General features: G+C 44.1%; 1 protein-coding gene across 1 annotated transcript in view; it reads right to left on the bottom strand.

Annotated features, from left to right (window-relative positions):
* The window catches only part of itpr3 (inositol 1,4,5-trisphosphate receptor, type 3), a 167,048-nt gene that overhangs the window by 77,724 nt on the left and 74,324 nt on the right, over nucleotides 1–15,000 (bottom strand). Inside the window, 5 exon segments of the mRNA XM_028582667.1 lie at nucleotides 5,443–5,578; nucleotides 6,545–6,660; nucleotides 7,797–7,997; nucleotides 8,890–9,012; nucleotides 9,778–9,897. Of these exon segments, the coding sequence (XP_028438468.1) occupies nucleotides 5,443–5,578; nucleotides 6,545–6,660; nucleotides 7,797–7,997; nucleotides 8,890–9,012; nucleotides 9,778–9,897 (696 nt within the window).

The raw sequence follows: 15,000 nt of genomic DNA, 5'->3' as shown, positions 1-15,000 counted from the left end.
AAGAACACTCGCAATGTCCCTGTAGAGAACCTGGATCATGGCTATAAAACCAGGGTTGAACCCAAAAGCAGCCAGAGTCTGCCACAAGTACTGGTGTTCAACCCGGTCAAAAGCCTTCTCCTGGTCTATGGAAATAAGACCAGTTTCAACAGCCAATGAACTAGAGAGATCCAAAACATCACGAATTAAAGTGACATTGTCACTTATGAGCCTGCCGGGCACACAGAAAGTCTGGTCAGGGTGGATAATGGACGCCATCACCTCCCTCAATCTAAGGGCCAGAGCTTTGGACAGGATTTTATAATCCGTGCACAGCAGCGAGACCGGTCTCCAGTTCTTCAGCTCATGTAGGTCCCCCTTCTTTGGTAGCAGGGTGATGACGGCCCTCCTGCAGCTCAGAGGAAGTCTACCTTTTAGGAGACTATCGTTCAGCACCTCGAGCAGGTCCTGTCCTAAGATGGACCAAAAAGACTTAAAAAAGTCCACAGGAAGGCCATCCATCCCCGGAGCTTTGCCGCTCTGCAAACTCCCCATAGCTGTGGTCAGCTCCTGCATAGTCAACTCTGCTGCCAGCTGGGAGTTTTCCTCTGGGCTTACCTGAGGGAGACCACTGAAGAAGCTGCTGTACACATCTGGATTATCTGACCACTCACTCTTAAACAGGTCTCTGTAAAAACTGGCAGCAAACTTCCTGATGTCAGACGAGTCTGAGACGTCAGAGCCGCTACCCGTACGTAAAGAATGAATGATCTTCCTTTGTCCATTTTTCTTCTCCAGCCCAAAGAAGAACTTAGATGGAGCATCCATCTGTGAGATATTCATGAACCTCGACCTGACCAGAGCTCCCTGTGCTGAAAGGCCCAGCAGGTTGGCTATAGCCGACTGTTTGGACTTGAGGGAGACTAAATGCCCTCGAACTCCTGTAGAAGCTGCTAAAGACTGCAATTCTTCTACCTGTCTCTCCAGATCCTTCATTGATCGAGACAACTCTCCAGTGACATTACGAGTGAACTGCTGACAAAGTTGTTTTATCTGAACCTTGCCAAAGTCCCACCACTGCTGAATGCAGGTAAAAGCAGGCCTGCTCTCTCTGTGGGAGGACCAAAACAACTTAAAAGCAGACTTAAAAGCCTGGTCATTCAAAAGCACTGAGTTAAAATGCCAATAGGCGCTCTTTAAACGAACATTTTTTATAAAAACAGAACAGGAGACAAGACAGTGATCAGAAAAACCCACAGGCTGAATAACACACCTTTTAAAGATATTAAAGTGGTGTTTAAAACAATACAGGTGATCTAATCTAGCCAGGGATAAAACATCTCTTGAGTGACTCCAGGTGTACTGCCTATGGTCACTATTAAAACCCCTCCACAGGTCAGACAGCTCATGTGTTTGCACTAGCTGTCTGATCCTGTGGGACGATGCAGGATGAGGTTCAGGATGATTCCTATCCAGGGTTGGATCAACTGTACAGTTAAAATCCCCCCCCAAAAACATATACTCATCCCCACAAGCTTCAATGGCATCAGATAAAATGTTTAAAAATGCTACCCTATCCACCCCATTTGTTGGCGCGTAGACATTTAAAAACACTAACGTCACCTTTTCATATTGAGCTGTGACCTTCAATAAAACCACTGGCACAACCTCATCCACCTCAAAAGAAACTGGTAAAAAACTCCTGGCAAATAAAACCCCCACCCCTCCACTCAGACTGGACTTATGGCTTAAAATCACCTCCCCATTAAAAGCCCTCCTCCAGTCACATTCAATATCTGTGGTGCTGTGGGTTTCCTGTAAAAACATCACATCCAACTTCCTTATCTCCATGAGCTTAAAAAGAGCAGCTCTTTTAAAATCAGCTCTGGCTCCGTTCAGGTTTAAAATCCCAATGTTAAAATCACACATAGATGGAGAGAGAGAAAAAACAACAGTAGAAATACACGACAGTAAGTATAGAAAGAACACATGATTAACATTCATCATCATCTGTGATGAGTTGTGCTTTCACTTTAACTATAAGTTTCCTGAGACGGAAGATTTCCTGATCTGTGAGCACTTCTTCACCAGACTTCCTGGTGAGAGGCCGAGCTGACTGGATGAACAGCCTGAGATCAGGAAAGTGCTCCTCTACTATGGGCAGCCTGGCTCCCTTAGTGCTCTCCAGAAACTGTTTAATATCCACTGGCAGATAAGGAGTCAGATGAGTGATCAGCTGGTCCTCCTGAGTCATAATAAAATCACTTTCTGACTCTGGTGGAGTGTTTAATACTTTGCTTGTTTTCTTAGCTTTTGATCGATTTGGCACAGAATCGATCAATTTCCTCTTCTGCGCAATTTTCAGCACTTCCTCATCAGACATCTCCTCGTCATCTACCAGCAGATCCAAACTCACTGACACGTTTTCATTCATCTCTAGACCTACTGTGTTCACACACTCATTAGTTTTACTTAGATCAGTGATCTGATTTAGTGTAGGCCTACTCAGTGCCTCATCACCTGAAGTGGAGGGGCCATCAGTCAAGGTGGAAATCACGACCACCGGAGCACCCTGGGCCACCGTTCCCGGCAAATCTCCCACCACCGGCAAAAACGCCCCCATCGACGCGGCCACCGGTGCCGGTAGATCTGCCGGTACATCTCCATCAACCACCGGGACGGCGGGAGGCACGGCCCCCGCCATCAACGGCGCCTCGGTCGCTGGCGGAACGCCGCCAGCTGCAGCCCCCGCCGCCGGCGGCCGCCGCTCCGCCCCCCTCACCGGGCAGAAGCGAATCAAATGCCCCTCCACTCCACATCCAAAGCATTTCATCGTTTCCGATGAGGCAAAAACCATATAAGTAAAACCCTCCACTTTAAAAGAAAAGGACAGGTTTAGATCACTTGTTGTGTCTTTGAGTATCATGTACACCTGTCTCCGGTGACACACGACGTGCTTCAGCTGCGGGGATTTGCAGCCCAAAGACACCATTTTTATCGGAGAGACGAGTTGTCCATAGCGGGACAACTCTTTTACCAACATTTCATTTTTGATGAACGGAGGAGCATTTGAGATCGTTACCCTTATGGCCGGACTAACCAGCGGGAGAACGGGAGTGAAAGTGTCTTGGATCACTACACCGTTCTCCACCACCTCGCTGACTTTAGCGGTACTGTCCAGAAAGATAACGATCGCTCCGTTCATACGGGAAGCAGACTTAATGCTGCTGAACCCAACCACCTCTCCCACCGCCAAACCTGCCTCCTCCACAGAACACTGAACTACCGGGCTGAGCTTGATCGCATGACGCCGAGTCAGCTTCTCAAACTCAGCCGCAGAGGCTTCCGCCACCGGCATTGTGCCAAACAAAGACACGCCACCAGTTACACCACCACCCCCCAAAAAACACGAAACACACCACTAACTAAAAAAAATAAATAAAACACATATAAACACACAAAAATAAAGAGAAAATAGAGTAAGATAAACTCACACACGCTGAAAAAAATCAGCACACACTACGCTCTCCACACTCAATCCGCCATTCACTCAGAGAGACAGAGAGAGAGAGGGAGACAGAGAGAGAGACAGAGAGAGACAGAGAGACAGAGAGAGAGACAGAGAGAGAGAGGGAGAGAGACAGAGAGACAGAGAGAGAGACAGAGAGAGAGAGAGAGAGAGTATCATAAGCTTTTCTCACTTGGTCGACATAAAACCCTAAAAAAGTCATAGAAAAAGCAACAAAGTGAAAAAAACATTATGTGTGTGTGTGTGTCTGTATATGTGTGTCTGTGTGTCTGTGTGTGTGTGTGTGTGTGTGTGTGTGTGTGTGTCTGTGTGCGTGTCTGTATATGTGTGTGTGTGTGTGTGTGTGTGTGTGTGTGTGTGTGTGTGTGTGTGTGTGTGTCTCTGTGTGTGTGTGTGTGTGTCCCTGTGTGTGTGTGTGTGTGTGTGTGTGTCCCTGTGTGTGTGTGTGTCTGTGTCTCTGTGTGTGTGTGTGTGTGTGTGTGTGTGTGTCTCTGTGTGTGTGTGTGTGTGTCTCTGTGTGTGTCTGTGTGTGTGTCTGTGTGTGTCTGTGTGTGTGTCTCTGTGTGTGTCTGTCAGGGGCGGAGCTAGACTCTCAGTACAGTGGGGGCGGAGCTCCATCATGGGGCCCTCGGCTACCCAGTCATTTTAAAACCGTTAAATAAAAACGGTAAATTATCTGATGAATGCATATGTTATAATGTTATAATATTATAATGTTATGATGTTATAATGTTATGATGTTATAATGTTATAATGTTATGATGTGTCACTTGTTGAGCCAAGTCAGCCTATATGTCAAATAAAACACAAAGAAAAGACACATGTTCTGACAAATTTGTATTGACAAACAAACAAAGAAAGCAGTTTGCCAGTCAAGTGAAAATGTTTCAGCACCACGGACAGCGACAGCCGATGGACAGCGATGGTGCTGAACAGGCCAAGAGAGCTCAATCCGAGCCGCGCTATCTAACTGACACGGCACTATTATACTGTACTGAACACAACGTTTGTTTACAACTCCATAGGTAGGCTACAGGTGCTACATGACTTATTCACAACTAAAGTATAAATTCTTGGACGATTTTTTTTCTTACCATTCTGTTGTCTGCTTAACGATCCTCAAGAACAAATACATCTAACAAAACATATACATATACATATCATGGTCCCTTATTAAATCTTCCTCCTCCTCTCCTTCATGGTGGCAAATCTGCCAACCATTTTGTCCTTGTCAACGCAAGTCTGTCTTAACGAGCCGCAGACGGCTGAAACTTGGTTGTGCGCTGGCGCTGCTGATGGGAAGGGTTTTATAAGTCCTGGGGAGAGGGTCAGGTGAGGGTAGAGGGCTCTATCCATGTCGTTGGCAACGAGGAATGGCAGGACAGTGTATCTGTGTGAGTCCTCGTCAAAATGCCTTTTTCTCTTGTGAATCCTTTGCTCCGCAAACTCGGTGTGTCTGTATATGTGTGTGTGTGTGTGTGTGTGTGTGTGTGTGTGTGTATCTGTGTGCATGTATCTGTGTCTGTGAGTGTGTGTGTGTGTGTGTGTGTGTGTGTGTGTGTGTGTGTGTGTGTATATGTGTGTGTGTGTGTGTGTGTATCTGTGTGTGTGTCTGTCTGTATGTGTGTCTGTGTCTCTGTGTGTGTGAGTGTGTATCTGTGTGTGTGTGTGTGTGTGTCTGTGTGTCTGTGTTTTTGTGTGTGTGTGTGTGTGTGTGTGTGTGTGTGTGTGTGTCTGTGTGTCTCTGTGTTTGTGTGTGTGTGTGTGTGTGTGTATCTGTGTGTGTCTCTGTGTGTGTATTTGTGTGTGTGCGTATATCTGTGTGTATCTGTGTGTGTGTGTGTGTGTGTGTGTGTGTGTGTGTGTGTGTGTGTGTGTGTGTGTGTGTGTGTGTGTGTGTGTGTGTGTGTGTGTGTGTCTGACCCCCTCCCTACCTCTGTGATACAGTCCTCGTGTGTGACCACCCGGACCACGTCCTCTAGGGGGAGCAGCGAGGTACATTTGATCTCGGTGTAGACGTTCTTCCCCTCGGCGCAGGCCGCCAGCAGCTCCACCAGAGAGATGTGGTACCTGGGGGGGGGGGGGTCAACATCAATCATCTGTTTATGGGTCCTATGTTAACGTTCTAAACTCACGCCGTGAAGCGCCTGGTGCAGGTGTGTTTAGGGCGTAACATGCAATCAACCAATCAGAGATCATCTCCCATTCATCAACCAATCAGAGATCATCTCCCATTCCCTTTAAAAGCCAGGCGCGTTTGGACCTTGGAGCATTGCTGTTATGATGGAGGATTTACACTGTAATATTTTTATTTGCAATCTTCTGCATGTGCGTGTGTGTGTGTGTGTGTGTGTGTGTGTGTGTGTGTGTGTGTGTGTTGCTGTGCGTCCCTGTGTGTGTAACTAGCATAGTGTGTGCGCGCTGTGCACGAGTCTAGCAGCATTTTACTAATGCTCTGTTAAAATAACAATGAAATGCTGCGTTATTGACTTTAGACCAGGTTTTTGTTGGTCAATGGCGCGATCACTTCCTGCTGCCTCAAGATAGCAATACTCCCAGAATGCACCTGAACACACCTCCCTGTAAGACCAGCACTCCCAGAATGCACCTGAACACACATCCCTGTAAGACCAGCACTCCCAGAATGCACCTGAACACACCTCCCTGTAAGACCAGCACGCCCAGAATGCACCTGAACACACATCCCTGTAAGACCAGCACTCCCAGAATGCACCTGAACACACCTCCCTGTAAGACCAGCACGCCCAGAATGCACCTGAACACATCCCTCCCTCCCAGAATGCACCTGAACACACATCCCTGACCAGCACTCCCAGAATGCACCTGAACACACCTCCCTGTAAGACCAGCACACCCAGAATGCACCTGAACACACCTCCCTGTAAGACCACAGATGGTTTATTTGTTATTTAAACGCTGTGGGCGCTGGACAGGAAACTGACAACTGTGTCAGTCTTTGCGCTGCTACCAACCACCCCCCCCCCCTCTGAGGGTAGATGTATGTGCGATGGTTACCTGAGTGGGCTGCTCTCTCCGACCCCTTCCCTGCTCTCCGCCATCAGCTCCAGCATCACGTTGAAGGAAGCCTTGTCGTTGTAAAAGACGACCACGTCCTCGCCAACGTTGGTTAACTGCAGACAGAGAGACCGGAGCGCTACATCACCACCCAATCAGACACTCGCCATGTTTCCATCCACACGTTTTTATCCAAATTAAGTGATATTGAATGAAAAATGCCGTCATGGAAACAGTAAAATTCGACTGAATTTCATGAATATCGACTCTAAGGAAATACATTTCGGTCTCATTGGATTTTCTCTTGATCGATATATATATATCTATATATATATATATATAAACAGTATATATATATATATATCTATATATATATATAAACAGTATATATATATACAGTATATATATATCTATATATATATATATATATATAGTATATATATATAGATATATATATATATATCTATATATATATATATACGGCTTATGCGATAAACGCTGATGGAAACGTTATTTGCCGAATAAATTAATGAATTGCAATTAAGTTTTAGGTCATTTTATGGTTGCAACCCGCCACAAAACTAAGAAGAAGAAGAAGTTGTAGTCCATTTCCTCCCAGTATTTCCTCTCTGTTTGCACACATGACAGGCATCAACAAAGACATGATGGAAGTGGACGAACGAGGAGATGAGACTAATTTACGAGCAAAATATAACGGCTATTTTAGATAGCAAAAATCTAATAAAAGCCAAAATTTATCAGGAACTACGGCCAACAAAGGTTAGGACAAGCAGTGGGACGTCCCGCGGAGTAAATGGAAGGAGCTCTAACAGAGATACACAATAAAGAGAGTTGTCTCTCAGCGGTGCCGGAGGGGGAATAAAAGGAGAGTTCATCTTTTAGATGATCTGGATCAGATCCTCGGCCAAAGGCCCATCGCAGCTTCTCATATTAACAACTACTGTTGTCTAGCTAAACTTTGTTCACAAATGTGTGCTTGAATGTTGTGCGATTCAGTGCAAAAATGGACAGAAACTCCTTAAAATGTCTCAAATCTATTCCATATACCACTTTAATCGCAAAACAGCACGCGAGGTCATCACGCAACAGGTTTTTATTCGCTTTAAAGTCGTCGGATGGAAACACACTTTCACGATCAGCTTTATTTACAGGAGTCTTTTTACTGAACTTCAGATAATTCGATTGACATGTGGATGGAGACTTAGCTATTGGCACGTGTCGTGGTCCTCACCTCGGTCATGATCATGTCCTGGCACTTCTTGACGTACTTGCCCTCGGCCTTGATGATGGTGTGCAGGAAGTTGAGGTACTGGACGTGGCGCCCGTGCGTGGCCAGGCAGTGGATGAAGTGCTGCAGCACGCTCTCCGAGATCTCGCTGCACAGCTGGTAGTTGTTACAGAAGATGTGCTGCACCGTCTCGGCCTCAAGGAGCTGATCACACGCACGAGGAAACACACTTTTACTGGTGCTGTTTTACAAAATGTTGCATTCATGGACGCTCGGAAATATGATAATCCGACAAACAGCTTCTTTCTAGGTTAAGTGGGGTTTTTTTGGGGTGATTTTTCTAAACAAAATATGCTTTTTCAAACCTGCCTTTCTCGATCGTATGATCATTCATTCAATAAGTCAACTAAGTTTGGAAAATGTCTGTGTGTGTGTGTGTCTGTGTGTGTGTGTGTGTGTGTGTGTGTGTGTGTGTGTGTGTGTGTCTGTCTGTGCAACACAGCTCTGACAAATGTAATCATTACGATGTCCCAAAACCAGCCGGCAGGTTTGAAAAAGCATGTTTTGTTTAGAAAAATTGCCCAAAAAACCCACTCAACCTCGAAACAAGCTGAAAAAACATATTGTTTGTCGGATTAACATACTTCCGAGTGTCCATGAACGCAACATTTTGTAAAATAGCCAGAAAACATAAAAATCTCGCATTTTATTTGTCCATCTTCAAATATTTGCAAAAAATCAACTATTTGCATGATCAAGAAGCTGAAAAATACATAAAATTCTAAGCTCTTCTGGCTTCCCGGCAGCAGCCATATATTTACTGTATGACGTATAGCCATGTGATACAAATTCATCCAATCTGCCAGTGAGACTGCAAAGCAAAGGAGAACAACAGAAAGACAGCAGACTGCAATCATATGATTATTTAGTTTGGGAAATATCACACAAACAACAGAGCTCGAACCAATGTATTTAGAATGATTTTTAACCTTGTTCTTGTAGTTCTAACCAGCTAAAATGTTGGGAGTTTTTGGCAATAACTGGCATTATCTCCATCCTGAGTGTAAGATAAGTGGTGAGTGATGGAGCAGCGTACCCCGGGGTTGAGGAACAGGGTCAGGTTCTTGTGCAACAGAGTCTGGTTCTCCTGGTTCCCCGTACAGAACTTCTGGAGGAACAGGTGAGTGTACCGGATGATCTCCTGCATCTTCACATCATGCTGCAGACACACACACACACACACACACACACACACACACACACACACACACACACACACACACACACACACACACACACACACACACACACACACACACACACACACACACACAGATACACACACACACACACACACACACACACACAGACAGATAGACACACACACACACACACGTACACACAGACACAGATACACACACACACACACACACACACACACACACACACACAGAGACAGATACACACACACACACACACACACACACACACACACACACACACAGAGATACACATACAGACACACACACACACACACACACAGAGACACACACACACACACACACACACACACACACACACACACACACACACACACAGATACAGACACACACACACACACACACACACAGATACAGACACACAGACAGACAGACAGAGACACACACACACACACACACATACACACACACACACACAGACAGACACACACACACACACACACACACACACACACACACACACACAGTTTTTAGAGATATTAACATTTGAGGAATCTGAATGTCGGAAAAAGTGACAAATCTAAAAGAAAAGCTTTAAAAATTTGGAAAAAAAACAAAAACTTCAAAAGGCTCAGAAAAAGTCGACAAACGTTGAAAAAGGTTTTTCATTCAAACTTTTGACCCAGAAAAACTAAAAGTTGCAGGTCGACGCGAAGACACCACGAGAGTTAAGAGGCTTTTATTTTGGCGGGGCCCAGTCTCACCTGGTCGTAGGACACCTGCAACAGGTCCAGCATGACTTTATGAGCACCCATGTTCTTCAGCAACCTCTGCTGCTTCTTCCAAACTCCACTGCTGCACATTTTATTCAACCTCTCCAGGATCTACAGCGCAGAGAGACACATATCATCTGATTAATATCAGAATCTGATTTATTGGCCAAGTATACTCACATACAAGGCAAGGCAAGGCAGCTTTATTTATATAGCACATTTCAGCAACAGGGCAATTCAAAGTTAAACATCAAAGAGCAGTTAGAAAACAATTAAAAACAATAATAAACAAATTAAAAACATTAAAAGACAAGAATAAAATTGATAGTGCAGTATAAGAATAAAAGTTACAGTGCAGTATAAGAAATTTAATAAAAAAGAAAAAAAGTTAATAAAATAGATTATTTAAAGAAAAGCAACATGAAAAAGATAGGTCTTTAGCTTAGATTTAAAAGAACTGAGAGTTGGAGCGGACCTACAGGTTTCTGGGAGTTTGTTCCAGATATGTGGAGCATAAAAACTGAACGCTGCTTCCCCCTGTTTAGTTTTTTTATTTTTAAGGTGATAATAGGCTGATTTTTTAATTATGTTAATGTGGCTTTTAACATTTAGGTCTGAGTCCATGACTACACAAAGATTTCTTGCTTTGTCTGTTGTTTTTAACATTGTCGTTTGAAGCTGAGCGCTGACTTTTAATCGTTCCTCTTTTGCTCCAAAAACAACCACCTCCGTTTTTTCTTCATTTAATTTAAGAAAGTTCTGGCACATCGAATCATTAATCTGTTCAATGCACATATTTAATTGTTGTATTGGGCTATAGTTCCCTGGCGATAAGGTTATGTAAATTTGTGTGTCATCCGCATAACTATGGTAACTTATTTTGTTGTTTTCCATAATCTGAGCCAGTGGAAGCATGTAGATGTTGAACAGAAGAGGCCCCAGAACTGAGCCTTGGGGAACTCCGCACGTCATATTTGTATGCTCAGATGTATAATTACCTATAGACACAAAGTAGTCCCTATTCTTTAGATAGGATTCAAACCACTTTAGTACTGAGCCAGAAAGACAAACCCAGTTTTCCAATCGGTCAAGCAATATGTCATGGTCTACCGTATCAAATGCAGCACCGAGATCAAGTAATACTAAGACTGAAATTTTGCCACTATCTGTGTTTAAGTGGATGTCATTAAAGACTTTAATTAAAGCTGCGAGCAGCGATGGACGGGCCCTCGCGCCTCTGCGCACGTCGGGGTTACCGGCGGACGCCGCTCCTTGCGACCCTGCATTCGCGTCACCAATGAAAAGGGAACTCCCCGCCGAGATCAACGATAGCTCACACAAGACTCTACGTCATACGGTTCATTAGCTGTGAAAGGGGGCGTGGCTAAAGGATAGGGGGCGGGTCCAACCATCACCAATTATAAATGATGCCTCTGAGATGAATGATACCTCACACAAGACTCTACCTTAAATGGGTCAGCATGTATGAAAGGGGGCGTGGCTTAAACATAGGGGGTGGGCCAAACCATCACCGCTGAAGAAGGAAGTCTCTGCTGAGTTCAATGACTCCTCACACAAGTGTTTACATCAATCGGGCCATTAGTAATAAAAGGGGGCGTGGCTTAAACATAGGGGGCGGGCCAAACCATCACCAATTAAAAAGGAACTCTCTGCTGAGTTCAATGATACCTCACACAAGGGTATACCTTAAACGGTTCAAATGTTATGAAAGGGGGCGTGGATTGAGTAAGTGGGCGTGGCCATATTATAGGGGGCGGCCCAGTATCACACGTAGACCACACATTCTGAGATTCATGCAAATCGGATGATGTTTGTCATATAAGGCGGATTTCCTGTTGCCAGCCGGGGGCGCTATGACCTAAAGTCAATTTTGGCCTGTAGGTGTCCTCAGGCCTGGACCCTTGTGAATTGTGAGAAATTTCGGGCAGATACGACAACGTACACTCAAGTTACAACAACTTCTTTGTTCATCGCTAAACACTCAAAATGGCCGCCACGCCACGCCCACACCGTCTAAAGAAAAGTTTTTCTTTTAATAACTTTTCATCATTAAGGTGTTGGGATGGTACAGACCAAGTTTGAAGTCCATCGGATGAAATCTCTAGGAGGAGTTTGTTAAAGTACGACATGTGGAAATGGCCAAAATCACACTAATTTCGAACATTTAATTAAAAATGGCGGACTTCCTGTTGGGTTTAGGGTATGGCTCTAATGACGTTTTTTGTACATCTTGACATGTTACATACGTGTACCAAGTTCCGTGAGTCTACGTTAAACGCACTGCAGGGGCTCAATTTTCTTAACTTTCTAGGGGGCGCTAGCGAGCCATTTTTGTGCGCCTATTCCCGAAACCCTTAAAATACGTAATTTTTCACCAGACTTGATGCGACCGCCAAATTTGGTGAGTTTTTTAATATATTAAGCCCCTCAAAAAGCCAATTCATTTGACGAGAAAATAACAGAAACAATAAGTCCTTCAGTTTCAATAGGGCCTTCGCCGCTGTCGGCGCTCGGGCCCTAACTAGAGCCGTCTCAGTGCTGTGGTGTGGTCGAAACCTGACTGGAAGGCATCAAAACTGTTGTTTAGCGATAAGAAAAGGTTGAGTTGTTGAAAAATCACTTTTTCTATGATTTTACTTAAAAATGGAAGGTTTGATATCGGCCTATAGTTGCTCATTAGTGTCGTGTCTAGATTGTTCTTTTTTAGGAGTGGCTTGATGACTGCAGTTTTCAGGGCCTGTGGGAAGATACCTGAGAGCAGAGATGTATTTACAATCTGTAGAAGATCAGAACATCAGTTGGTAGAATATCAAGGCAACAGGAGGAGGTTTTCAGATGTTGTATAATGTCTTCCAGGTTGTTATGGCTGATCGCATGAAATTGTGTCATATTTCATTTTGTTTTGTGTGAACACTGTGACAACACATATCCTGTACTGTATACAGTATGGAAGCACTGACTGTTTGTCTAATTTTCTGAATTTTGTCTGTGAAGGAGGCAAAGTCATTGCAAGCCTTGGTAGACAACAGTTCAGATGCTACTGGTACTGGAGGGTTTGTTAATCTATCAACAGTAGCAAACAAAGCACGTGAATTATTGTAGAGCTTTGAGGGGAGGATCTGAAGAGCCACATATTCAAAAGAAGCTAAATTTCCGTAAGATATTTGCGTACATTGGAATGAGTCATTAAACAAAATGGTGACTCCACCTCCTTTCATATTCACTCTATTCTCACTCATAAAACTGAAGTTAGGGGGGGCTGACTCAATGAGAACAGCAGCACTGTTATTATGGTCCAACCAGGTTTCAGTTAAAAACATAAAATCAAGATTGTGGTTGATAATAAAATCATTGATTAAAAATGATTTTCCCGCCAAAGACCTAACGTTTAGTAGTGTTTTCAGGCGTGCAGCCTGGGACCGGCCCATATCAGTTAATGCTTACTGCATTTTGCACACAAGCATCCTTATCAGTTTGGGGAGAAGGAGTTAACTGCCGTCATAATAAATATGACGGCCGTAAATAATTAATTTTAATATAAAAATATTAATGATTAATCGATAGTCGATCGGTAATTCTCCCGACAATCGACGTAGAAAAGTTAATTGAAAGCCCATCCCTAGTCGTGGGTGGGCTTACGGTTCCGTGACTCGCGGGAATAACGGGATGGTTAAAGAAGAAAGTGACTTTAGGAAACGTGCCACGCGGGACACGATCCCCGGTCTCCTGGGTGTAAGTCTTGTGTTTGACCCATCCTTCCCCCCAACCAACCTCCCTACGAGGTATTCCCCCCTTACATACTACTCTCTGAACCCAGTGGAGCTGCTGCTCTCTCCGGTACGTTCTACAAACACGCTGAAGGACGCTTTCTTCATCGCTTCAGATGCTGACAGCCACTGTCCACACGTCCGTATTTTACGAGTTCGGAGTGAGAACGAGTTGTAAGTAGCTCAGGCATCAGTACGTTCATATAAAAATCTTTAACTCAAATAATAACTGAAGGTTACTTTTGGGGTTCCTCAAGGCTCCATGCTGGGCCCATTATTGTTTATTTTTTACATTCTGTAAATGACATTTGCCAAGTCTCCAAAATGTGTCCTTATAGATCGAGTTAATAGGCGTGTGCGTTCGTATTGGCCGCTATCCGTTTCCTAAGGTTCTGAAATGCAAACATTTTTGGACTATTTTTTTTTTTTTTAAGGGCTTGCGCCCGTGAGCACCCACGGAGGAAGACATAAATCGCCGCCTATGCTGGGATTGCTCCGGTGCAGCCAGAAATTCCGCTGGATGTCCTTCATTGTCCGTCCTTCTTCCTCTTACTTTGTGTCTTTTATTTTTTATTTAACCTTTATTTAACCAGGTTAGTCTCATTGAGAGACCTGGCCAAGATAGCAGAACATATTAGTTACATATAAAACAATTTACAATCACAAAACAAACACAAAAGAGGCAAAGACAACTCAAGTGCATGTCAATTAAATAAAAGCGCCATTAATTAAAACATTTGTCTGTGTGGATGGACTCATGTTCTATGGCTTTAACATCACCTTTAAAATCAGTTAAGGGGTTTGACAGTGTAGTCTGAGTCTTTTCTGTAGGTCTTTCCAAGCAGAAGGTGCAGCACGCCTTTTTGAACAACTCTGTCCGGGCTCGAGGTACATTCAAAGGACATTGTGAAGACTATGGTTAACTGCTCCTCAGATCTCTGCAGGGTAAATCCAGACAGCTAGCTAGACTATCTGTCCAATCTGAGTTTTCTGTTGCACGACTAAAACTACTTTTGAACATACACATGTTCCAAAACAAGTTCCTTCCTGAGACTATTTAGCAGAGGCACCGTAGCTCCGTCCAGAGCTTAGCCCCGCCCAAGATGATTGTGATTGGTTTAAAGAAATGCCAATAAACCAGAGCACGTTCTTCTCCCATCCAGGAATGCTGTGTGGACTAGACAGACCTTCCTCCGCAGAGCTGTGGAAGAGGAAGGTCTGGCAATGCAAGAATAGACTCCGGTGTGTGTGTGTTGCAACAGTTGAACCCTTAGAAAGTGAAATTGATCAGACGAAAGAAGTTTTGATCGGATGATCAGAAATGCAGGACTCTGGATGCTTTTATTTACATTTGAGCCATTTGGCAGATGCTGTTTTCCAGAGAGGGAAATCGTGTAATAATCAGTCAGAGCAGTGAAAGCTGAGA

Source organism: Perca flavescens, chromosome 7, assembly GCF_004354835.1.
Source record: "Perca flavescens isolate YP-PL-M2 chromosome 7, PFLA_1.0, whole genome shotgun sequence".
Lineage (NCBI taxonomy): Eukaryota > Metazoa > Chordata > Actinopteri > Perciformes > Percidae > Perca > Perca flavescens.
This window is presented reverse-complemented; position numbering and strand designations above follow the sequence as displayed.